The following is a 25,150-nucleotide window of genomic DNA, read 5'->3' as shown; positions in this document are numbered from 1 at the left end:
ATGCAACTCTTGATCGCAGGAAGTTCGAGCCCCACACTGGCAGTAGAGATTACTTACAAAAAATAAAATCTTCAAAAACATGGTAAGGGTAAGTTTTATGTTATGGATATTTTATAGCAAAAAAAAAGTGCTTAATACAGTACCTGGCACATGAGGAGTGTTCATAATTAAGTAATAATTACTCCTAGTTCTAATAATGCAAATAATAAAAGTTACTGCAAGATGGTACTTTCATGAAGGGGAGCCAAAGGGCCTGGGAGAACATAGAGCAAGTGATGTAAGTAATTCCTTTGCGGGAGGAGGGCAGCTGGGGAGTTTTCCGGGAGCGGACTGAGGAGGAGGACCTAGTAAGCCCTTCTGGTCAAAGCGGGGAGGGGTGGGGGGCTGGGCACGCAGGGTGTTCCAAGAGAAGGATCCTGGAGGTATCCTAGTGGAGAAACCACCACAGGAGCTCTGAGGCCTTAGCCAAGGCACTTCTCTCATCTGGGCCAGTTTCCCGCTTTCTGATCTGGGAACTTGGGTTTTGGTTTTCCACACGTGGGACATCCCCCTGGCTCCGGGCCTGCGCAATAGGGCTACTCCCGCCATTCTCCCTAATCTGTGCACCTTCATCTGAGGCAAGGGCTTAAGGGGCGAGTCGCCAGGATGGACAGAAGAGTCCAGTCCCAAGTGTCACGGACCCTCAGCGTCCTGCCCCCTGTTCGTGGAGAATCCCAGCCGGGAGAGCCTCCCCTAATTCATCCTGTTGCCCTTTTCTACTCTCACGTACCCCTCCCTACCCCAGCCAAGAAGGTCAGGACCCAATGTCTGGTTTTCTCTCTGTGTCACTCTTTAAGGTACTTGGTCAAGTTGCCCTCTCCCTTCCCACCTCTCCCCGCACCGTAGCAAATCAACAAAGCCTAAATCCCATCTCCCCAAACCCAGTAGTACCTCCGCAGGGCTGTGGCTGGGGCTGGGCTGATGGCCTTCGGAGACGGACTCCGGGGGAGGCATGGTGGGCGTGTGGGGCAGTGCGGGGTCTTGCTGGGGACCCGGGGACCCGACGGGCGCAGGCTCCTGCTGCATGGATCACAGAACAGTTTCGATTCTCGGTTTTGAGCTTGAGAGGCGGGAGGGGAAGCGGAACGAGATCGGCGCCAGACGCCAGGGTCGGCCCAGCCCGTGCGAAAGGGGCGGTGCCCGCTCAGGGCCCGCCTCCCGAGAGGAAGTGAGACAGAGCGGAGGGGCGGTTCTAGGGGCGGAGAGGCCGGCGGTGGGCTTTGAAGACACGCCCAGAGCCGGAGGGAGGAGTGGGAGGAGACAGGACGCTCAGGTGACCTGGGGGTAAAGGGACCGTGGCGGAGCAGAGCAGAAGGGAGGCAGCGGCCGCCCTCGGCTTTGAGCCCGGCCACAGAGATGAGGCACAGGTGGCCCTGCTTTGGAAGAACTCCAGATCTAATAATGGAAGAGCAGTTACCCAGAAGTTTTCACACAGCAGAGGGACTGGCTGGAAGGGAGATCCTCAGCTGGGACTTGAAGGAACTTGGGGTGGGGAGGGGCGGGGCGGGGAGCGTTTGGACCAGCATGTGCAAAGGCCTGGAGGTTTGAAACAGGAGAGTCTGTTTAGGAACTAGTTTTCGTTATTTTCCGATTTAAGAGGGGACCCATGAGCGGGATCAGGGCTAAGGAGATGGACCAGTTCTGTGGGTGACAGAGAATGAGTTTAGAACCCAGAAACATGACCCAACATGCATGCTGGGACGGTCACTCTGACAACCTAGGACAGGTGGCCTGGTCCAGGACAATGGCTGTGGGATGCAGAGGAGGGATCTGAGTCAGAGACACTGGGAGGACACTGAGTGGAGATGAGGAAAACAAGACGATGCCTTGGGTGACAGCTGGAGAGGCTGGTGAGTCTGAGGCAGAGGGGTCAGGGAGGGAAGGGGGAGAGCTGGTGAGCAGGTATGAAGACCGTGAGGAGAGAGCAAGTTAGCTCTTGGCCAAAGGAGAAGCATGTCAGCTCCCAGCTGGTGAGGGGAGAAAGCACAACTCCAGGCAGCTTCACTGGGCCAAAGGCCCTGGCTTCAAACAGCAAACCATCCCAACCACTGTGCTAACTCCCAGGTACAATTCTGAGTTCAGTTCTGGCTTGGAGCAGACTAGGGATGGTGATGGGACCTTACTCTTGTAAAGCTTATCGTCTGGGCTGTGTGGGGGAAGGGAATGGCAGGGAGAGCCAACTTCCCAGGACTGTGTGAGGCCTCACGGGCCTTACCCTATCCTCCAGCCTGATCAGAACCCTTAGGGCTTTAGAATCAGGCCATCAAACTAGGAAAAGCCAAAGATGGTGAGTAGCCCCTGCAGAAGGGACCTGGAAGAGTCACACCTTGGGGGTGTTATGGGTCTGAGGAGGCAGGGCTGGCATGTGGCTGAGACAAGGAAAGCTTTATTAATTTCTTTGCTCACTTTGAAAGACACCCTGCCCCAACTCCATGTTGAAAATCAATGCTTCTCAGAGTAAATTTACCATTTGCATTTAGATTTTCTCAAGCCATGGAGAGGCAAGTTACCTCTAGGTCAAGTTACCTCTGGATCAAGGGGTGTGCTGTTTCTGGACCTTTGTGATACTCTGGAGGGCCTGCTCAGGGACGCTCTGTGCTATCCCCTCCTTCCTCATTCTGCTGTGCTCCCTGAGGTCTGCACATGAAATTTCTCTTTTTGTGCCAAAGTTCAGGCCCTCCCGCCCCACCTTGACCGCAGTGAGGCTGGCTGCGGGTTCATTCAACAAATAAGTATTGAGATCCACTCTGTGCCAGGCTTGTGGGGCTGTGGGGACGCAAGGAGGGATAATTTGCTGACAGTGCCCAGGAGAAACCCTAATTCTAGATAAGACATCCCAACATTCCCACCCCAGTATGTGAGCTTGCAGCGGGAGTGCTGAGAAGGCTGGTAGCATTTCCTTGATTCTGGAGGAAATTTGCCTCCTGAAAACCCACTCACAAAGCTCACTTTGCCATCCAGCTCCTTTTCCAAGGCCAGGCGGAGCAGGGAGGCACGACTCCTGCGGGCTCGGTCCTCCTGGCGCAGGGGGCGCTGTGGGACGGCGGGAGCCGGCCCGGCTAGCCGCCGCCTCCTGCGCCCGTGGCCAGTGAGACCGGAAGCGGCGGCCGGCAGGGGCGGGCCGGGTAGCGGCCGGCTTCTCTGGCCCGGCAGCGCGGGGGGGGCGCGAGGTGCGCCCCTGTCAAGAGCCATGCTCGGCAGGTCCGGGTACCGGGCGCTGCCCCTGGGGGACTTTGACCGTTTCCAGCAGTCGAGCTTCGGCTTCCTGGGCTCGCAGAAGGGCTGCTTGTCCCCGGAGCGGGGCGGCGTGGGGCCGGGGGCCGGTGAGTGGCCGCCCAGCACAGCGGACCCGGGGCGGGGACCGGCTGGTACCCTCAGGAGTCAGTTGGTCTGGCGCCCTCGCACCCTAAGAGGAGGCATCGAGAGTGGCTACGATGTGGAGAAGGGCCTGGACCGGGCGTTGGGATGCTAACGCTCATCCGCCGTTCCTAGGGCTACTGGGCTCCTGGCCCGGAGCTCTCCCATCTTCTAACAGGCCTCATGCCCTCATTTCTCCTCTCGGCTCGTATCAGCCCTTTAAGCCTGGGAAAGGATTTCAGATTCCCATTTTGAAGATTTATTTATTTGAGAGAGAGGGAGGGAGGGAGGGCGGGTGGAGGGACAGAGGGAGAGAATCTCAAGCAGATGGGGCCAGATTTCAGGGAGTGAGATCACAACCTGAGCAGAAACCTACAGTCGGCAGATTCACCGATTGGGCCATCCAGGAGACCCCTCAAATTCCCATTTTGACCAGAAAGAACCCAGAGTCTAGGCATGGGAGGTCACCACCGCCCTAAGGGCGCTTGGCCACAGAGAAATGGCAGAATCTTCATCCTAGGAGTACTTCTAGATGCCCGAAACTTACGCATCTGCCTGTTTCCTGGTGGATGTGGGCAGGCCCTCAGCTGCCTGTTTTGTCAGCTTTGGTCATCTCTTGCTCCAGAGCCTTGAGGGATTCCCTTGGCCCCCAGGCCAGAGCCCACATGCCTCAGTCTGACAAGCAACCTCTGGAGGATTTGGTCTTTCCTGACCTTCCTGTAATGACAGCCGACCCTCTCCAAGGCTTCCTTTCCTGCAGGGGCCACAGGGGTCAGAGCCAGACAGGAAATGTCCTGGGGCTTGGAGAGCCCAGAGGGCATGGAGTTCCTGGGAGGAATGAGCAAAAGCTCCTGTCTGCTTCCTGCGCAGGCTTGGGAGGGGAAAGAGAGCAGAGGATAACCATGCTAGATTCTGGGGCTTTCTAAGCTCCACTTTCATCCTGGGCTCTTGGTTCTCCAGGGGTCAGGACCTCTGTCTCAGATGAGCCTCATCTTCTTCGTTCCCACCTCCTACCCCAAGCCACTTCAAGTAAAGCATTTGATAGTCCTTAGGGCATTTAAAGGGGTCGGTGAGTTGTGAGCTAGGGAAGAACTTCTTCACCCTCACCGGTTCCTATTGAGCCATTAATGATTTATCCCTTTAGGCTAAGGCATTATCTCCAAAAGGATGCCCTGAAAGCACACTTCTGGGGGTGATGGTAGAGGAGGAATGTGTTCTACCACCAGCATTCAGTTCAGCCCAGCACAGTGTTTACAGATGCCCGGGTGCTCCTGGCTCCCATACCTGGGAGACACTATATATCAGACAAGAGAATTGATCCACATACCCGGCGAGGACAGCATCACATGGATTGGCTTCTCAAATCTAATGGCTGTTGCCTAGCAGAGACTCGGCCCTGTGGAGGTGGGACTTGAGGCAGATTAGTTTTGATGTGTGGGAGGAGGGAACATGCTTAACTAGCATCTGGCTAAAGACAGGAATTAGGCAAGGAGGCAACAGAGAGCCCTGAGAGGGACGAGCCGCTTAAGGGGGAGGTGGGCAAAAGGTGCACTTGACCAACTTCACTCAGCTTGCTGCTGTCCTGCCAGAACCAGTTGGCGTTCCTTGACTGCCTCTGCTCTCTTGTCCCCAGATGCGCCTCAGAGCTGGCCCTCCTACTTCTGCCACAGCCTCATCAGTTTCCTGGGGTTCTTGCTGCTGATGATCACCTTTCCCATTTCTGGCTGGTTTGCCTTGAAGGTAAGGCTGGCTGAGTCAGACTCCAGGGGGACTGGGCCCCACTCTCCATCCTCTGTCCCCTTCCCCTAAATATCACATTATCACACCCCAATGAAATGGGCTGGTCCAGGATTGTTCATTCGTATCTTTTAGATGAGGAAACAGTACTGGGAGCCAGTGAGTGGTAAACAAGCCTTCCCAAACTCCCAAGTCCTGGGGTGTGGACACTGGCTTTAAGGTGCACACAGATATCTTTGCCACACCTTCCTTTCTCTGGGTTAGGCTAAAATTTGAACTGAAAACTACTCCACTTGGCCCAGTAGCAGGTAATGAGTAATAGGAATTCAGGCCTGGTTTTTAGCAAGGGCTGGTGCAGAGGGGAAAGCCACGAGCTATACTTAAGGATCATATCTGAGAGCTGCAGTGAAGGTGAAAGCCCAGGCAGGCCTTGCCCTTTGTGTGGCCCTCGGCAACAGTCAACTTTCTAGAAAGCCTTTGGGTTTGGTGTGGTCTAGAAGGAAGTCTTTAGAAGGTACTAAATCCTAGTCCTAAAAGTGCCACTGAAACAAATACTGTCTGACCTTGGGCAAGTCACCCTCTCTGGGCCTTCATTTCTCAATTTGGACCTATTTACTTCTAAAGTTGGCAAAGTCCTTTGCTTGGGGTTGGAACTGCATTCAGAACTGCATTCAATTCTTGCCTGTTTCACTCAGGGCCTGTGTGATTTTTGAGCACATCATTTAACCTCTCAGAGCCTTGGTTTTCTCTTCTAAAAAGATCTAAGGATAGCTGACACTGACCAAGGCAAAGGAGAGAAAGGGGTGGGGGGTACCTGAGCAGACGCCATTGTCAGCCTAGGCCCAGTACTTTACCCTTTCCCTTACCCTCATGAACAGATTGTGCCCACCTATGAGCGGATGATCGTGTTTCGACTGGGCCGGATCCGCACCCCTCAAGGGCCTGGCATGGTTCTACTCTTGCCCTTCATTGACTCCTTTCAGCGGGTGGATTTGAGGACACGAGCTTTCAATGTCCCTCCCTGCAAGGTGAGGAACTTTTCAGCTCCCCCAGACAGAGGGAGTGGAGCCTTGTGCAGAGTGATTGTGGGAGCCAGTACCTTGGTGTATGAGTAGCCATCAGGGGTAGGGTGGCGGAAGAAACCAGAAAGTTGAGGATGGAGGCAGGGACGACATCCTTGCTCAATGTACCTAATGACAGGCACTTGGGGACATGATTTTCCCCTTGAGGAGCTAGGTACCAGGAGGGTGGGTCAAGTTAGGTGGTCTTGGTGGGCCTGACCTCCCTGCAGCACCAGCCCCTTGAGTGTCTCCTCTTTCATGACCTTCCCTAACAGTTGGCCTCTAAGGATGGGGCTGTGCTGTCCGTGGGGGCCGATGTCCAGTTCCGCATCTGGGATCCGGTACTGTCTGTGATGACTGTGAAGGACCTGAACATGGCCACGCGCATGACGGCCCAGAACGCCATGACCAAGGCCCTGCTCAAGAGGCCTCTGCAGGAGATCCAGATGGAGAAGCTCAAGATCAGCGACCAGCTCCTGGTAGGCAGCTCCTCACATGGTAGAGGTCAGTGGTGGGTCCTGGGCTTGGCTCTGCCTGCCAGGGCACTTTGAGCAAAGCACCAGATTGCTCTGGGCCTCAGTTTACCATATGTTCCAACCTTGGAAGAGCCTGCGGTCTGGGTGGGACTGAGGAACGGAAGATGGGTACAGCCCATGGTGGTCTTGGGCAAGCCTGTCTTGGAGAGGCACAGGGGCCCTGAGAGAGGAGTGGCCTGACCGAGATTCTGAGGTCCTGCCTAACTGCTGGGGTTTCACCCTTCACTGCTTTGCAGGCGTTGCCATGACAACGCTGGGCCTCACAGGCAGGTGGGTGGGTGAAAGGAGCAGGGGCCCTCCTGGCACAGTCACCTTCTGGGGAATTCCGTGCTCCACAGGGCAGCATGTGCATTTTGGGGGCTTTGTGTTCCTTATTTAGAACAAAACAATGTGACACAAGGGCATTTGGACCTTTTTCCTGCCTCTCCACGTGGAATAATTACACCAGAATTCCCCTTGCATCCCTTCTGTGACAGGATAGGGTGGAAATGTGGCATGTGTCACCTGAGGCAGCCTGTCCCCTGCTCCCCATGCTCACCTTGGGCTTTCTCCCATGTCCTAGTGGACCCTGAGTGAGGTTTCCCCTTAGTCCCCTTGGCTCTGTTTTCCCCTGGGGACCTGGGGTTCGAGGACAGGAGGGATGGGGTAATGCCAGTCCCAGAGGTCCCAGTCCCCTCCGGAAGTGAACCAACCCCGTGGAGGAAACTGCCGAGGAGAACGTACCGTGCTCGTGACGCTAGCTCTCACGTGCTGAGCATTTTAGAGTTTACAAGTCCTTTCGCTGCCCACGTGTATCCGCTTTACATTTTGCTGCGAGAGGGCCGATATTATGATTTTATTTTGGAGGGAGGAAACTAAGGACTCAGAAGTTATTTGTCACCCCCCAAGTACCATGGTCAAGGGCAGAGCTGGCCCAGTGGCAGATCACCTGCCCTCCCACCCCCCTACCCCTCAATCCAGCGCTCCATCTTCTACAATTGATAGCAAATTGATAACTTTTATTTATGAAACCACATTCCATTTTAGTGTACTTTTCAGAGGAGAAAGCTGATCTCAGCCTTATTGCTGTCAGGGGCGGGTCGGGGAAGAAACCAGAACACCAGGTGCGTTGTGCAACGGAACTGAGAGAGGCAGTTTGGGGGAAGTCAGTCCCACACCAGGATGTTAGTCGTTTAGGGCCTGTTGCCCACATGGAGTTGGCGCCTGGTAGAGTGGGGTCAGTGCCTGTGGTTACAACGAGTTCTCGGGAACGCCAGCCTGCCTCCCAGAAGCCCTGGGTCAGGCGTACATTTCTCATTCTCACTCCTCTTTCTGCCTTCGCTTCCCTGGAGGGACGCACACTCCGCACTCTCCCTTGCTGGACCCTCCTTAGCTGCTTACTCTTCCCCCAGGCCCGTTGCTTCCGTTCACTGCCCGCCCCACACCACATCCCCCTGCTGCAGCCTGGCCTCTTCCTCCTTGGGGCGTGGCAAACACTCCAGGACAGGAACCGTCTCAGCTCCTCCAGCGTCACCCCTTCAACCTCCTTGCCATCTGCGCTCTTTGCCCCTGCCTCACTGCAAGCGGTGCTTCCTCCGAGGCTCTTCCCTGCGTGGGCGGTGCTCTGGGCTCGGCTCCTGCTCTGTCAGTCCTCCCTCTGCTCCTCCCTGCGTGGGCATGGGCGCAGGCTCCCTCTGCACCCCAGCCCCTGACAGCTCTCCCCCACCTCTCCTCGCCTCTCCCTGGCCCTGCCCGCCCCTGTCCTCAGTCTAGGCTTCCTCCAGACTCCTAAGACAGCAGTGTGACCTCCCTCCTGCTAGCTCCCGGCACTTCTCAGTCTACGCTTGCTTCACCTCGTGGGAGCCTCTGACTCTGTGCACCCTCCTCCCCCCGCCCCGCCTTCTCTCTCTCTCGGATCCTCTGCTTCCCTTGGCTTCCGTTATTCCACTTCGGCTTTTCCTCCTTCTAGCTCACTCTGGTTACTCCTTGCTCTCCTGCTCTTCAGTTTCCAAGTTTCCGTCAATGGCGTCTTCTTGTCTGGGACCGCCGGGAAGGCTCATCCGGCCAGGCCTCATGCTGCCTCTGGACACTGATTGTTTACAACCCTCTGCTCCGGCCCCACTCCTGTGACCTGGACCCCATTTATCCAACCTGGACAGTTGCTGTTGCATAGACACCTTGAGCTGATTATGTTAAAAAAAAAAAAGTCCTCTTCCCTCCCCTAGCCACGCCCAAGTGTGTGTCTCCCCGCGTGCTCACGACCCATGCGGAGCCCACACCAGAGAGCCAGCCCCGCTCCGCCCTCTGTCACTGCACAGCCAGGCAGCCAGCACACTCACTGCTTGTTTCCCCAGGGTCTTGCTCCAGCTTCATACAGTTGACAGAGTTGTGCTCCGTCCTCTGCGTGTTTTGGCTTCACAGCCTCCTCTCTGTCTGACACCAGATCCGCCTCATTTCTGCTTGCCCTTTGAAACGATGGCCCACGTGGTCTCCATGTCTCCACCCTCAGCCCCCTTCAATCCAGTGTCCACAGAACAGCCAGGAGGATCTTCCCAATGAGCAAGTCTGCTGTCACCCCCCTGCTAAACTCCTCTCTGAAGCTCCTCGTGTGTCAGAATAAATCCGAGTGAGCCGGAGCCACCCACATCTGAGCCCTCAGCTGTCTCGTCTCCCAACCCACACTTGAGGGTCTAGCTAAATGGAACGGTGGTTACTGTCACTTCCCCAGACATTCCAGGTTGTCTGGGCTTTTGTACTTGCTGTTTCCATTGACTGAAAGAGTCCTTGTGGGGTTCCTGGACCCAATTCCAGTGTGGGGAAGGGGGGTTTCCACACACACAACACCACGCAATTTTCAGACACCAGTAGGGTATCCCGAGAATTCAACTCAATTCTGACACTGTCTACCCAGAGACAGCATCAGATCCCATGGGTTAAGGTCTCAGTCCCACAAGACTGCTCCCCATCCCTTACTAAAGATGCCAGTCACAAGCCCCAGGCTGTTAACCTATGCTTCTGACAAACCAGCTCCAGATTGGGGGTTACAGCGACCTCCCTGGGTTTTTTTGCTAGAGCAGCTCACAGAACTCTGGGAAACACTTATGCTTACCAGTTTACTAAAGGATATGATAAAAGGTAAGAATCAACAGCCAGACAAAGAGATACACAGGGCAAGGCCGGGGGAAGGGGCACAGAGCTTCCATGTCCTCCCCAGGCACCCCTCTTGTGTTCCCCTGTCTGGAAGTTCTGGAACCCAGTCGTTCTAGGAATTTTATGGAGGCTTCTTTGCATACTGAGGATCAAGTCATTGGTCATTGCTTGGGGTGGGACTGAAAGTTCCAGTTCTCCCATCACATGGTTGGTCCTTCTGGCAGCCAACCCCCACCCTTGAGTGGGGTCCAAAAATCACCTTTCTTATCATCATAAAAGACCCCTTTATCACTCTCCTCACAGGCAATTCCAAGGGTTGTAGGAGCTAGGAGTCAGGAACAAAGACAAATATATAGAAGTATATTTTATCAGTTAAATGATCAAATGCGTATTTCTTTTTTTTTTTTATAAAGATTTTATTTATTTATTTGACAGAAAGAGACAGTGAGAGAGGGAACACAAGCAGGGGAAGTGGGAGAGGGAGAAGCAGGCTTCCCGCCGAGAAGGGAGCCCGATGTGGGACCCTGGGATCATGACCTGAGCCGAAGGCAGACGCTTAACGACTGAGCCACCCAGGCGCCCCCAAATGCCTAGTTCTTATAAATCACAACACCGCAGTCTTCCTTCCTGCTCTACTCTTTGGCTGGGATGACTCCGCTCCTCCCGGCGTCACTGCCCGCTCCCTGGACCTCCAGGGGGTCAGGCCTGGTTCTAGTTGCTCACGCCAGCTGCCAGGTTGTAATCGTCCTCTGCCTGCATTCCCCAGGAGGGAGCCTGGCCCGGAGGGGGGTGTGTGGGGCGTGGCACCTCCAGCCCGAAGAAGGTGCTCCCAGAATGGCTTTTCGATTTAATTCCATTTCTCCACACATTGTTTGCCAGCTGGAAATCAATGATGTGACCAGGGCCTGGGGGCTGGAGGTGGACCGAGTGGAGCTAGCAGTGGAGGCCGTGCTCCAGCCACCCCAGGACAGCCCAGCGGGGCCCAGCTTGGACAGCACCCTCCAGCAGCTGGCCCTCCACTTCCTAGGAGGAGGCCTGTCCTCCGTGGCAGGAGGTGCCTCAGCCCCAGGGTCAGGTGAGAAGCCCCGGGAAGAAGGGGAGGTGCTCCCGGGGTGCTCGGCTCCATGTCCTGCGCATGCTCAGCTTTGCTCCCCGTTCCCTTAACTGAGCCGAGCGCCTTTGAGCGGTGCACACCTGCCCAGCTGCTCAGGCCTCCCCCACTGCTGGAGCCGACGGGAGCTAAGGCAGTAAAAAGAGCTCAGCTGTCTGAATGCGTAGAGGCCTTTGGGAGCCTCCGTGGGAGGAAGGGACAGCACCCAGAGTGTGAAAGCTGAAGGGCTGCTTCTTAGCCGAGGAGGAAGTCCAACTCAGGCCTGAAGGGCGTATAAGAGGGAGCTGCCATGAGACGTGCAGAAGACACAATGAGCCCGACCTAGGCAGCACACTGACCTTCTTCTCTCTGCTTCCTTCCCCAACTCCGTTGGCCACCCCAGCAGACACCTTGGAGATGGTCAGCGAAGCTGAACAGCCTGCCCCACACGTTGGTTCTGGGCTCAGCCCAAAGCAGCCCGTGGCCGAGGGCCTGCTGACTGCCCTGCAGCCCTTCCTGTCGGAGGCCCTGGTCAGCCAGGTCGGGGCCTGCTACCAGTTCAATGTCATCCTGCCCAGTGGTACCCAGAGCATCTACTTCCTCGACCTCACTACAGGTGCCCCTGCCTCCCCCCCCCCCCCCTTCCCAGCCAGGTTGCTTATAGCCAACCCCACCACCCCTGTGGTCCTTTTTAAAACTGCTCTCTGCTCCTACAGTGGTTTAGAGGGAACCCCTAGCAGTCAGGGGCTCAGGCAGCATGTGCAGACAATGACAGTCCGGGCCTTTGTCTCCCTGCCCTGTCCCCGTGAGCACGATGACTCCGACGACCGAGCTCCCTACAGCCAGAGTCCCGCACACAGTGCAGGCCTACTGCATGCCAGGCTCTGTGCTGAGCACGTGCAGTGCGTGATCTCACCTACTTCTCACTGCGAGCCTCTGATTCAGGGATGACCGTCCTCCCCATTTCACCAATTTGGAAACTGAGGCCCTGAGTGGTCACACAGCCAATACGACTTGAACTCAGGGAATTAGAACCTGAACACTGAATTATTACTTTCCACCCCTCCCAGTGGGACACGCTGCATAGCCATCCCCACTACTAATGCTCCATCTTTCTTTCCCTCCACAGGGCACGGGAGGGTAGGCCACGGGGTGCCTGACGGCCTCCCAGATGTGGTGGTGGAGATGGCGGAGGCAGACCTGCGGGCCCTTCTGTGCAGGGAGCTGCGGCCCCTGGGGGCCTACATGAGTGGGCGGCTAAAGGTGAAGGGTGACCTGGCTGTGGCCATGAAGCTGGAGGCTGTCCTCAGGGCCCTGAAGTAGCAGCTTTGGCTGACTGTCCATAGCCCAGCCCCAAGTCTGGCATCAAGCCAGGGGGGGCATCTTGGAGGAGGAGGCACTGGTGCCACACCTTGGATTGTTGAGGCCCTGCGAAGTTCGAGGCTCAGCCAGGAGCCAGTGAATGGAGGCTGGGCAGACACCAGAGGCTGGGAGACACTGAGTCAGGCCACCTGGCCCTTCTCACCTAGAGTGCTTCTCTGGACAAGCCTTTGCCCATCCCGGTCCCCGGCTGACTGCCCCGCCCCGAGCCGGGTACACGGAGTGATGACAAGAGGGCCAGGCCCGCTCCGCTCTGCTGGCTAACTGACTGCAGAGGCAGGGCCCGCAGGAACAGCCTGACCGCAGTGGGTTTGGTCCCAGCGCGAGGGAGCCAAGCATGTGGCTCAGGTCCCAGCTCAAGTGGGGATCAGAGAGGGTGAGTGGGGGAGAAGGAAGGCAGCCACCAAGGAGAGTCACTGCAGGGCAGGGATTCGGGGATGGAGCTGGGCCTGCCTTCCTGGTTGTCGTCTAGGCTCAAGCCAGTGTGCAGGGGGGATGGAAAAGCGTGGGGCCTTCTCCACCTCTGGCCCTGCTCCTGAAGATGTCTTGACGACTCATCTACCAGCTCCCAGCTCCGTCTTGCATGCCTGACGGGCTGGGGCCCAGGGCAGCATGTAGGAGAGCCCTGTTCCTGTGCTTTTTACCAGAGGTTTGCAAACCACCAATAAATGTGCTGTTTACAATGTATTGAAGAGAAATGGGGGCACGGGCTTGGGTTGGGGGGTTCCCGAGGCCATGCCCTTACCGCCACCCGGGGAAGGACGAGGGCTGGGAGGCTGACACACCCTTAATATATGCGTGTAAATCACCCACAGTTCCCCTTCCTGCCAGGGGTTTCAGAGACCCTGGGGCAGGTGTGGGCTCTTCCGTTCCTCTTTGGGGTAGAAGTTCGCCAGGAAAGAGAGGTATGGGTGTGTCTGGGCTGGTCCTGCAGACACCCTCCCGAGGGGCAGGGTGGGGGGGGTCTGATCACATTCAGCAGATGAGTCAGGGCTGCTGTCAGCTCCCTGTCTTCCCCCCCGGGGTCCCTGTTTCTCCCCCAGCAGAGGGGAAGGAAACAGAAGGAATTGGGCCTGGAGGCCCGGCCCGGGGGGCTTTAGCCCTGGGAGCCCGGCCCGGCTTTCTGCTCCAGTGCTCCAGCCCAAACCCCAGGGACCCCAGGGAAGGGGCCTTTTACTTCTTCAGCCCTAAGAAATGAATCTCACTTCCTGGAAAGGCTTGTGAAAAAAGAAACCCACAGAAATCAGGACCTCCCCTCTGCGAAACAGCCCTGGGCTTGTCCTCTGGCACCAGGCGGTTCCCCTCGGGGCCTCACCAGCCCCCCTGGCACCAGGCCCCATCTGGTTTTCCCCTTTTTTCCTGCCAGTGCTTGCCTTTTCCCTCCTCTGGTAAGTCCTCCTAGTGTGGACTGCGTGGCCTTGGGGTTTAGGTTTCAGCTCCAGGGTCCCCACCTTGGAGGGCCAGAGCCCCGGCCAGCTGCCCTCCCCCCCAGCTCTGCCCTCAGCCGGAGGCTGCCTTCCCTGCAGTCCCTCCCGCCCCCACCAGCCACTCTCCCCCGCCACCCTCGAAGCCTAGTGGGGCACGGTCCTCTGCTCTCCACTGGGCCCCCCTCTACATTGGGGCTGTCGCCATTCTTGGCATCAGTGCCTGTCCTTCCTGCCGGACTGTGAACTTCATATATGAGCTGTTCCTTTCTCCACGGCAGCACGCAGCATGCCAGGAGTTTACGGGAAAGCCCCACGTCTTCCTCGTGAAAGCTTAGAAGAAATCGAAACTGAGATTATCTTTGTGGTTGTGGGAGGATCAACATAACATTTACAGGAAACTGAATCTTCTGGATGTCTATATAGGTGGGGAGTAAGGCCTACCACTAATTCCCCGTGTTGAGGGGCACTCATTCCTTGGTGAGGCCAGCACCCTAGGAAAGGGAGCCCAAGGGCTCAAGGGCCCCTGGGCTTCGAGGTCTGAGAAGGCCTTGCAGTCGGCTGGGGAAGGCAAGGGGCACTTAACAGCGGTAGGGAGGGAGGGAGAGGGTGTCAATCAGAGGAGGCTTCCCTGAGGAGGTGATGCCCTTATGCCCTTGCAGCCACAGGGCAGGGTGATGAGAGAAGAAAAGAGACGGGGCAAAGCATGCCACAGAGGGGACAGCCCCTGCGAGGACAGAGCTGGAAGAGGCAGCTGAGTGGCTTCTGATTTCAGGAACTGGAACCTGAAGTATGGGGGGGCGCGCGTGGATTTGGGGGAGAGGGGATAGAAAGAGTAACGCTGTACCATATACGTGCCTGCACTGAACTAGACTTGCTATATATCATTTTTTTCCCTCGAGATAACCTTACAAATAATGATAAGTAAAATGCTCACATTGACATATGTGTAATGTATTATTTTGATGTTATTTTAAAAATAAGTAAATTTTGAATAGCTGGTACAGTCACGTCCTTCAAATCTTTTTAAAGATTAAAAAGGCATACTATTAAAACTGTCCCTAATACTCCTGACTCCATCCACATAGTTCCCACACCTTCCTCCAAACAAGTATCCACTGATTAGTTTGTTGGTTATTCCAGAAGGTTTTTTTTTATGCATATACAAGAAAATCCAAATATATATCCTCTGGACTTTCTAAAATACAAATGGAAACATAGAAAATATAATGTTGCTTTATTCACATTACACCTTGAGGATCTTTCCATAACAGCATGCACAGACTTCTCCCACTGCGTTTTGTAGTTCCATAGGCTTCTATTGTTCAGATGTATCATAATTTATTTAACCTGTCTGCATTAATGGACATTTAGATTATTTGGGGGGTTTTGCTATTTCAAGCAATGCTGTAGTAATAACCTTTAGCATACACTACTTCGCCTGTGCTTGAGCTTACCTGTAGGATAAAATTCCAGAAGAGAAATGGCTAGGTTAAAACATTTGTAATTTAGGGGCGCCTGGGTGGCGCAGTCGTTAAGCGTCTGCCTTCGGCTCAGGTCATGGTCCCAGGGGCCTGGGATTGAGCCCCGCATCGGGCTCCCTGCTCCACGGGAAGCCTGCTTCTCCCTCTCCCACTCCCCCTGCTTGTGTTCCTGCTCTCACTATCTCTCTCTCTGTCAAATAAATAAATAAAAAATCTCTAAAAACCAAAAAAAACCCCACAAAAAACATTTGTAATTTAACAAATATTGCCCAAATTCCCTCTTTAAGGGGTTATTCCAATTTACACTCCCATCATTAGTGATTAAGAGTGTGCTTTTCCTCACAGCCATGCCAACACAGGGTGTTATTAAACTTTTGGAGTTTTTGACAATCTGGTAAGTGAAAAATTGCATCTCAGTGTAGGGTTTTTACTATTATTGTCCAACTGTTTATTGCTCTTTAACTTAGATTTTCAAAGCACAGGGTTTTTGCTGTCTTCCTCCAGCATTTACTTTTGGTTTTTTTTTTACTTTTTACTTTTTTTTTCATACCACAATGAAATGCAGTCATTGTAAATGTAGTGCTTGATGTGTTCTGACAAATGTGAACACCGTGTAACCATCAGCCAACACAGTCAAGATACAGAACATTGCCATCAACTCACAAACTTCCCCCATGTCCCTTCCCTGGCCCCAGGCCACCAATGATCTGCTCTTCCATTGCTATGAATTAAATTTCACTTTTCTAGAACTTCATCTCCTCCTATCAAGGTTTTAAAATGCTTTCTCTTGTCTAATTGCATTGGCTGGCATGGAGGTGGGCACTTTGAAGAAGGAAGTGAGAGTTAAGATCCAGTAGGAAGGGAGAAAGAGGTAGGGGTGGGGAGGGAGAGAAGGGAATGGGACCTGAGCCTGATGGAGGGATTAGCTGTGGACAAATGGAGTGGCCCCTTACCCCAGAGAAAGAAGGAGGAAATAAGGATGGGGTAGATATCTGGGCAAAGGTAAAAATCTGTAGTCCACCCCACCCGGGGGCCCTATCCAACACATGGGTAGGAGTGGTTGGTGGGAAGATCTCAGTCATTGGGTCATTCACTCAAGGCCCTGGTTTAGCCCTGGTGGGGCCCCCAAAATCTTGAAATGAGAATGATGAAGAGGTGGCCTTGGGGAGATTTGTGTATGGGAGGGATGGGAGCTGAGAGGAGAGCACTTCTGGCTCTTTCTGGTGAGTGGTTTTTGGAAGAGAAGAGAGGGGAAGGGAGGGAAGGGGGAAGGGAGGGGAGAGGGAGGAGGCAGAGGATAAAAGGGGCTCACCTACCACAGTCCTCCTCTATTGGGAGCTTCCCCTACACTGGGACACTGACTTGCCTTCACTGACTTTTCACTGACTTTCCTAGAGCCTGGCAAAGCGTCTGCCATATAATAGTCACCAGCAACTGTTTTGTTTTGTTTTTAAAATTTTATTTATTTGAGAGAGAGAGCAAGGTGGGGGAGGGGCAGAGGCAGAGGGAGAAGCAGGCTTCCCGCCCAGCTGGGGCTGGACCCAGGACCTTGGGATCAGGATCTGAGCCAAAGGCAGCCGCTTAACCGACTGAGCCACCCAGGCGCCCCCGTAGCAACTGGTTTTTAAAACTAACTTGTTGAATGAGGTGGAGGAGTATTAGATTTGTTAGGAAGATGGAGGTATGTGACAGAAAGAGAGAGATGGGGGAGGAGACAGACAGAAGGACATAGGGAAAGGGGATGGGAGCAGGGAGAGACAACACAGCTGGGAGACTGCGAAGGTGAGGGAGCGGGAGTGAAACTTCTGTGCCTACCACGTGGTGGAAGCAAAGTCATGCGGCTCACCCCGGAGGGGCCAGAGTCATCCGGAGATGGAGAAGCAGCCTGGGGAGGGCACTCGGGGCCTTCTAGCTAGGTCTCCTCAGGCATGAGCTTGTGGCACCACCTGGTGGCGATTTGGGGGATTGCTGTTTTCCTAGTTCCAGAAGCCATCCAGGGAGACAGTGGAACAACCTGAGTGGTGAGCAAGTGAAGAGGGGACCAGAGCCTGGGAAACGTATACCTTGCCTGACCATTCTCTCTCTCTCTCTCTCTCTCTCTCTCTCTCTCTCTCACACACACACACACACACACACACACACACACCCTGTGTGTACCCAGCCCAGGATGGGCTTGTCGGTGATAGTGGGGACAGAGTGGGGGGTGGGAAGAGGAAGGCGGGAGGACTTGGCCAGGAGAAACTGGGGAGGTTGACTAGTATGACCAGAAAACTGCAGAACATAGAGTTAAATCTGTAAAATGGGGCTAATTGTATCAAAGGTCATTTTAAGACCTTCCTAGGATGAAGTACTATTACTTTTGGAAGTTCCTCACCAAATCAATTATTAAGACACAGAATTACTACATTAAATATAACACATTACTGTAAAATAATATGAAGTGATTTTTGTAAATCTGCCTTGGAAATTATTTGGCTAAGAGTAATTCGTTTACAGTATAATTATCTGCGAGTTCTCAGTGCTCTTGGGTATTCATTTGCATTCTTTTTTTTTTTTAAAGATTTTATTTATTTATTTGACAGAGAGAGACACAGCAAGAGAGGGAACACAAGCAGGGGGAGTGGGAGAGGGAGAAGCAGGCCTCCTGTGGAGCAGGGAGCCCGATGCGGGGCTCGATCCCAGGACCCCGGGATCATGACCTGAGCGGAAGGCAGATGCCCAACAACTGAGCCACCCAGGCGCCCCTCATTTGCATTCTTGAAGTGCTCACAGAGTTTTAAAAAAAATCTAATCTACAAATTATTTCCAAATATAATGAAATTCTTATGAACACTACATTTAATAATTAAAGACGTTGACACAGAATTAATGACATAAATTAACAATTGATGACATTTTGTAGACATTTCATTAAATATTTATTAATTTGGGTTATTGTATAGTTTTTGCATTTTGGAACCAGGCCTCTTCTTGGGCTTTAAACTTTCATGTAAGTCTCTGAGGAGCTCCGGGACTTGGTACTGTTTCCCTGGGACTACCTTACTTGGGCAGGAAGTGGCCCTGATAACACCCTCCATAGGAGCACTTTAAAGAATAAAAATGGGATAATATATTAATGCACTTGGCATAGTGTGAAGTAAACTCCAAGCATCTGGTAAAAAGTAGTAGATGTTATTAAATACATCTGCACACACATACTCATGTATGAGTTCACTCATTCATTCAAAAATATTGTATTGGGTACTCACTCTGTGTTGGACAAGGCAATGTTCTAGGTGCTGGGATAGAAGTCAAGTCACCAACCCGAGCTTGCATCCTCGTGAAATTCCCACTCTTGTTGGGAGTGCTAGATATAAACAATAAGCATGAAAAATAAGAAAGTCACAGTATGTGAAAGGTCCTAAGTGCCTTGGGAGAGGGCGTGGCATGTTCTGGAACAGCAAGGTGGCCAGTGTGGCTGGAGTGGAGGGTGTGGGAGAGAAGGAGACTAGAGGGGGAAAATGGGGCCAGGTCATGTGGGGCCTTAGAGGCCATTGTGAGGACTCTGTGCAATGGGGACCTGCTGGAGAATTCTAGCAGAGGAATGTGAGAGACTGAATATACAAGCTGACAATGGCCAGGCTACATATAAAAAGAGAACCCTGACTTGCACCTGCAGCGACCTGCCCAGGGAACCACCCCCTTTTTTTCTACAATAACCAGCCTAGGAAGCCAGCCTGCTGTGCATCAGGTTTGTGGGAAGACAGACCTCTATCTCTAGTGACGATCCAGGAAGCCAAACAATAACTTCTGTAACAATTGGCCCCAAATCGTCAATAACTGACAGGTTCCCCACTTTTGGTCCCTCCTCCTAACTTAGATTCAACCAGAAAAAAGCCAAATAGGCACTCCTAACCCATCACACAGGATGTTCCGCTTCTAGTCAGCCCACCTACAGCTCCCCTGTGCCAACAGCCTCCCATGGGGGCACACCTGAAGCCTCCCCATTTCCCGCCACAAAGCCTTCCCACGCCTCTGCCTGCCTTTGAGCCTCTGCCAAAACACAAGTGACGGGGGCTGACTCCCTGCCAAAGCAAGCTTCTGATAAATAGCCTTTGCTTTCTCATGTGGTTGGTCTTCATTTATTTCTATAAATGACAGAAACTGCCTTCCATTTTAGAAGCTGCTATTTTTTGAGAATAGACTGAATGTAAAATCAGGAAGACCCAGTAAGAGGCCATTGCAATAATCCAGGCAAGAGATGATAGTGGTTTGGATCTACCTGGTAACAGGGCAGGTGACTGAAAGGGGGTGGATTCTGGGTATATGCATTTTATTTTTTTTTAAAGATTTTTATTTACTTGAGAGAGACAGAGAGCATGAGCAGGGAGGAGGGGTAAAGGGAGAGGGAGAAGCACACTCTCCTGCCAAGCAGGGAGTCCAACGTGGGACTCAATCCCAGGACCCTGAGATCATGACCTGAGCCGAAGGCAGACACTTTACCGACTGAGCCACCCAGGTGCCCTGAGTATATGTATTTTAAATTTTTTTATTTTGAAATAATTCTAGAGTCACAGGAGGGTGAAGGGAACGCACAAAGAAGTCCTGTGCACCTCTCCCCCAGCTCCCCTCCCCAGCTCCCATAACCCTAGCACAGTAGCAACACCAAGGAATTGACAGGCATCATCTAGTTTACTCAGATGTCACTGGTTGTATGTGCCCTCACTTGTGTGTGTGTTTGTGTGTAGCTCTACTCAATTTTTGTCACACGTGAGCCCGGAGTAACCACCACAACAATCAAGTCACTCGACTGTACCACGGCCATGAGGTCCCTTGGGTCACCCCTTTTTAGCCACATCCCTCCCCTCCCGTTCCTAACCTCCGGCAGTCACCAATCTGCAGCTCTGTAACTGTGTTCCCCACAATTGTCACATACAGGGGATCGAGCGGTGTGTGTTCTGAGACTGGCTTTCCCACGCTGCATAATTTCCTGGCGATTCATCCAAGTCATCGCCTGCATCACTGGCTCATCCCCCTTTGCTGCCGAGTAGCGCTCCATGCATGGATGTGGTGTGGTATGTTGACCCATTCACCTTTTGAGGGACATCTGGGTAGGTTCCAGGTTGGGGCTATTACAAATAAAGCTGCTTAGGAACAAGTGAGCTCAAGTGGACAAATCCCTCCATGAAAATAAGTCTTCATTCTTCTGGGCTAAATGCAATTGCTGGGCCCTTGGTAAGTCCATTTTTAGTTTTGAAAGGAATTTTCGAAGCTAGAACAAGCAGTACAATCCATAAAAGAAAAACATGATTATATTGGCTTTCACCAAAATCAAAAGGAACTTTTTTGAAGACAGAGCCACAGGATCACTCAACAGATTAGATGTGGGTTTGAGAGAAAAGACAGGAGTTGGGGAAGGTTTGGAAGGAACAAATACACTTAGAGCAGTGCCGGGACATGGTAAGGGCTCACATCAGCTAGACAGCAACTATGCAAGTGACAGCAAACAACTGCACAAAGTCTGGGGAAATGAGAAAACTCGTGAGACACTGCAGACCACGGGCACCAGGGAGTCCCTCAGGGGGCAGCCTTTGACTATCTGCATGTATCAAAAGTCAAAGAGGGGAGTCCCGCCTTCTCTGGAGATGCAGAAAGACACAAGAGAATGCCACTCCCATTCTAACAAGAAAAAGCCAGGTAATCTACAAACTGCAAGTTTTAAAGCCCACCAGAGAGCTGAGGTTGTTGTGAGCAACCAAGAGATCTGAGTTCCAGAGAGTGACAAGGACCTCTTAGGAAAGATAGGACAAACGGCTCGCCTTGAGAGCTCATGTGGGGGGCAAGAGGGAGTTGCCCCCCCTTTCCCAGGAGGAAGACTGGAGGCAGAATGGGAGGAGCAGGAGAGGGGAGAGACCCCCCCCACACACACACACGTGCAGGAGGTCATTGGCTGCTGCTGGAGGGCAGTCCCTGCGACTCACCTGTTTCTCAAGGAGGTTCTCTCAAACCCCTCGGGTGGGGGCAGCCGACTCTGGTCCCACGGCTGCTGGAGGAGAGGCAGAAACTAAGATCCTCTGCTGCTGGGGAAGGATAAAGGTCAAACGCCGCCGCTTGCTCTTGTGGGAGGTGCAGACCTACCACCAAGGTAGGGTTTTGTCTAAAACCCACTAAAAGTCACAAGGTGAAGGTCAGGAACACTGCCAGGGCCCACCCTCTGCGTCGCAGGTGCACAGTTCTGTGAGGCTGGGCCCGGAGAACGGAGAAACAGTAATAGCAGTGTACCACTAGGGGGAGAGCAAGAGCACTCAGAGGGACGAGGCAGGCAGGGACCTCTGAAGGCTGAGGCTGGAACAGCAACAGCGCCCCCACCCCGGTCCCTCCGTGAACCCCAGGCTGCCAAGAAACCCACTTTAAATATAAAGACCTCGGTAGGCTGTAAGTAAAAGAATGAAATATAGACATGCCATGCAAACACCAATCCAAAGAAAGATCAAGTGCCTAGACTAACAAGACACAAAGGAGACTTCGGAACAGAGAATACTTTTAGGAATAGAGAGGGACAACACAGAATGATAAAGAGGTCAAGTTCATCAAGAGGAAAACCAACCTCAGGGTGGAGAACAGACCCCCAGGATAATTGCAGCTGATAGAACTGAAAGGAGACATAGACACATCCTTGTCTCAATACTTCAAAGAACGAGTGCGTAGACAGAAACTCAGTCTGGATGTGTAACTCGAATAACACAGTTAACTGACTAAACCCGACTGACATTTATAGGACACTCCACCCAACAACAGTGGGATACACATTCTTTTCGAAGCACATGGAACTGCCCCAACATTGATCATATTCTGAGCCATAAAACAAATCGCAATAACTTAAAAATGACTAAAATCATACAAGGATGTTCTCTCATCATAATAAAATTAAACTATAAATCAATGACAGAGATATTGGGAAAATTCACAAATATTTGAAAATAAACAATATACTTTTAAGTAACTCATAATTCAAAGAAGAAACCATGAGACTAATTAGAAATACTGTCATTAAATAAAATAACACAACCTAGAAAAATTTAAAGCAGTGCTTAGAGGGAAATGACAGCATTGCAAGTTTATATCAGAGAACAAAGGAGAATATCTTGGCGACCTTATTTAGGTAGAGATTTCTTAGCTAGAATAAACAGTACAATCCATAAAAGAAAAACATGATTATATTAGCTTTCACCAAAATTAAAAACTTCTGCTTTTCCAAAGGTACTAGGAAGAAAATGAAAATACAAACTCCAGATTGGGAGAAAATATTTACAAAAACACGTAACTGATAAAGAACCTGTGTCCAGAATAGATAAAGAAGTCTCCCGACTCAATAATAAGACAGGCAGACCATTTAAAAATGGGCAAAGGACTTAAAGAGAGACTTCATCAAAGTTGAGGTATGATGGAAATATGTACATGAACAGATTCTTACCATTATCCATCATTAGGGCATGGCAAATTAAAAACATAATGAAATGCCACTGAGTACCTACGAGAATGGCTTACAAAAAACGGCAGTCCAAAGTTCTGGCAGTAACCACTTTGTGGAGCAATAACCACTTTGGACAACAGTTTGGCAGGTCCTTGTACAGTTAAACACGCACTTATCATATGACTCAGTCATCTCATTCCTAGATGTTTACCCAAGAAAAATGAAGACGTATGTCCACTCAAAGATCTGTTTGTGAATGATGACAGCAGTTTTCTTCATAATGGTGCCAAACTGGAAGTGACCCAAATATTCATCTCTGGTAAGGGAAAAAAAAACAACAACCCTGTGGTCCCTATGATGGAATACTACTCCGCAAGAGAAAGGAACAAGCTATTGATACATGTGACAACAGGGATGAATTTCAAAAGCATTCCGTTAAGTCAAAGACAACAGATACAAAAGGTCATGCACTATATGATTCCATTTATATAAGAGTCTAGAAAAAGCAAACTATAGGGGCAGAAAGCACATTAGTGGTGGCCAGGGGCTGGAGGTGGGGCTAGAAAATTGGCCACACAGAAGCATGAGAGAACATTTAAGGGTGATGGAAATATTTTACATCTTGATTGTGGGCTTTTCTTTTCACAACTGCACATACTCGTCAAAACTTATCAAGCTGTACACCTAAACTGGGTGAATTTCACCGTATGCAAACTGTTCTTTAATATATCTGAATTAGTTTAAAAGTGAAAGAGACAGTTACTGTGAATCCAAAGCGAAGTGGTCCTTGATGTCACGTATCCTGGAAACAGAGTCCTGTTCCCTCTGGTGGCATCCAGGGGACAGTGACAGTCTGTTTTCTGGCTGCGAAGCTCCCAGACAGCTGGGACCCCAGACGGAGGCCAAGGCCCCCATCTCTTGTCTGGCACAGGTGCACCGTCAGCTGGATAAAGTCCCTTGGGCCCAGGATTTGGTTGCCCAGGTCACCACACCGCAGGCACTGTCTCCGCGTTTCGGGGGGTGGGGGGTACGTATATTGATACCGCAAAGAGGGAATTCCTTCAGGACATGATTATTTAATCAGATGTTACCAAGCCCAGCAGGGAGAGGGCAGAGGATGTAACCTATTTAAAAGCAAACAAGCAAAGACTTAAGAACTTCTCAAAAAGAAAAAGAAATGACAAACTGTCAACCTCACAGGGTATTCCGGCTGACCACAAGTTTCCAGCAAGTAGCAGTGACTCAAGTTGTAGCCTTTTTGTATCGTTGCAAACTTTGCACACTCTCTCTGCATCCTGAGAGGGGCACTTAAGACTGGAAGGGAGTGTCATGTCCTTTTCCTTTGGACCCAGATAGCAGGGTCCAGTTTAGCCCCACCATAGATCAGGGGTATGGGAAGGCATGCCACACAGTGGGTATTGGATGATTGTGGGCAACGCTGACTGCATTAGAGAACGTGATAAAACAGGGTTCCGTTTGCTGGTCTTTTATCCAGGACTTTTGTATCCACTGCCAAGAGTAAAATTGGTCTGTGGTTATCATCATGAGGGCGGGAGGGGTGATACGGTTCTCTTTGTTAGATTTGGGTGTCAGGATTATGTTAGCTTCATAAGATCAACTCAGCAGCATAATATCAATCTGTAAGTTTCCCCTATATGCTCTGGAAGAGTTCAGCATAGAAATGACCTGCTCCCCCAGTTTGAAATAACTCATCCTAATAGTCTTTACATGTGATGTCTTTTTTAGAGATGATAGCTTTTTAAAAAGATTTTATTTATTTATTTATTTATTTATTTATTTATTTATTTATTTATTTGAGAGAGAGAGAGAGAGAGCACGAACAGGGGGAGAGGCAGAGGGAGAGGGAGAAACAGGCTCTCTGTTAAGCAGGGAGCCCGACGCGGGACTCAATTCCAGGACCCTGGGATCATGATCTGAGCTGAAGGCAGACACTTAACCGACTGAACCACCCAGGGACCCCTAGAGATGATAACTTTGAAAAATTTCTTCTGTGGTTATTGGTCTTTCGCTCATTGAGTCAATTTTGGCACTTTACAAATATATTCCTAGAATGCTATGATTTAATGTTGAAACACTCTAACTTATAAGCATGGAGTTGTACATACTACTCTCTTAAATTTCAAAAATAATCGCCATGTGTTACTATTCCCTTTCTAATCTCATATTTTGTATTACTATTTTTCTTGACTAGCGTAGCTGAGGGCTTGTCTATTTTAATTCATTCCTACCTTCCCTGCCCATAAAGAACAATCTAAGTATGAATTATACTGCTTCTAAGAGGAATTTTGCCTCTCCCCTCCCAGCCACTTTTTGAACTGCTGTTTCCAGGAGTCATGATTCCAGGGAGCTGCAGAGGAAGGAGATGAAGGTTTGAACAGTGGTCAGGCTGTCCTTCCAAGCACAGGCATATGGCTTTCTGTCTGGTCCCAGATGCCTTGG

General features: G+C 51.6%; 2 protein-coding genes across 9 annotated transcripts in view; one reads left to right on the top strand and one right to left on the bottom strand.

Moving 5' to 3' along the window:
- Positions 1-1,158, bottom strand: part of PML (PML nuclear body scaffold) — a 40,740-nt gene extending 39,582 nt beyond the window's left edge. For all 7 annotated transcript variants that reach the window (XM_034994715.1, XM_034994717.1, XM_034994719.1 and 4 more), the window contains exon 1: positions 931-1,158. In XM_034994715.1, coding sequence (XP_034850606.1) covers positions 931-1,065 — 135 coding nt within the window. In that variant the 5' untranslated portion in view covers positions 1,066-1,158. The remainder of the gene's footprint in view (positions 1-930) is intronic.
- Positions 1,159-3,156: 1,998 nt separating this feature from the next.
- On the top strand, positions 3,157-15,036 carry STOML1 (stomatin like 1). 2 transcript variants are annotated; one of them, XM_034993591.1, is made up of 7 exons: positions 3,157-3,362; positions 5,030-5,136; positions 6,012-6,161; positions 6,470-6,673; positions 10,739-10,934; positions 11,356-11,565; positions 12,079-15,036. In XM_034993591.1, exons 1-7 carry the CDS (start codon positions 3,230-3,232, stop codon positions 12,270-12,272), a joined length of 1,194 nt encoding a protein of 397 aa, XP_034849482.1. In that variant the 5' UTR covers positions 3,157-3,229; the 3' UTR covers positions 12,273-15,036. The 2 variants fall into 2 exon arrangements, with proteins under 2 accessions (XP_034849482.1, XP_034849481.1); XM_034993590.1 differs by having other exon boundaries at positions 11,353-11,565.
- Positions 15,037-25,150: the final 10,114 nt, after the last annotated feature.

The sequence above is a fragment of the Mirounga leonina genome, unplaced genomic scaffold, assembly GCF_011800145.1.
Source record: "Mirounga leonina isolate KUSES-001 unplaced genomic scaffold, KU_Mleo_1.0 Mir_91, whole genome shotgun sequence".
Classification (NCBI taxonomy): Eukaryota; Metazoa; Chordata; class Mammalia; order Carnivora; family Phocidae; genus Mirounga; species Mirounga leonina.
This window is presented reverse-complemented; position numbering and strand designations above follow the sequence as displayed.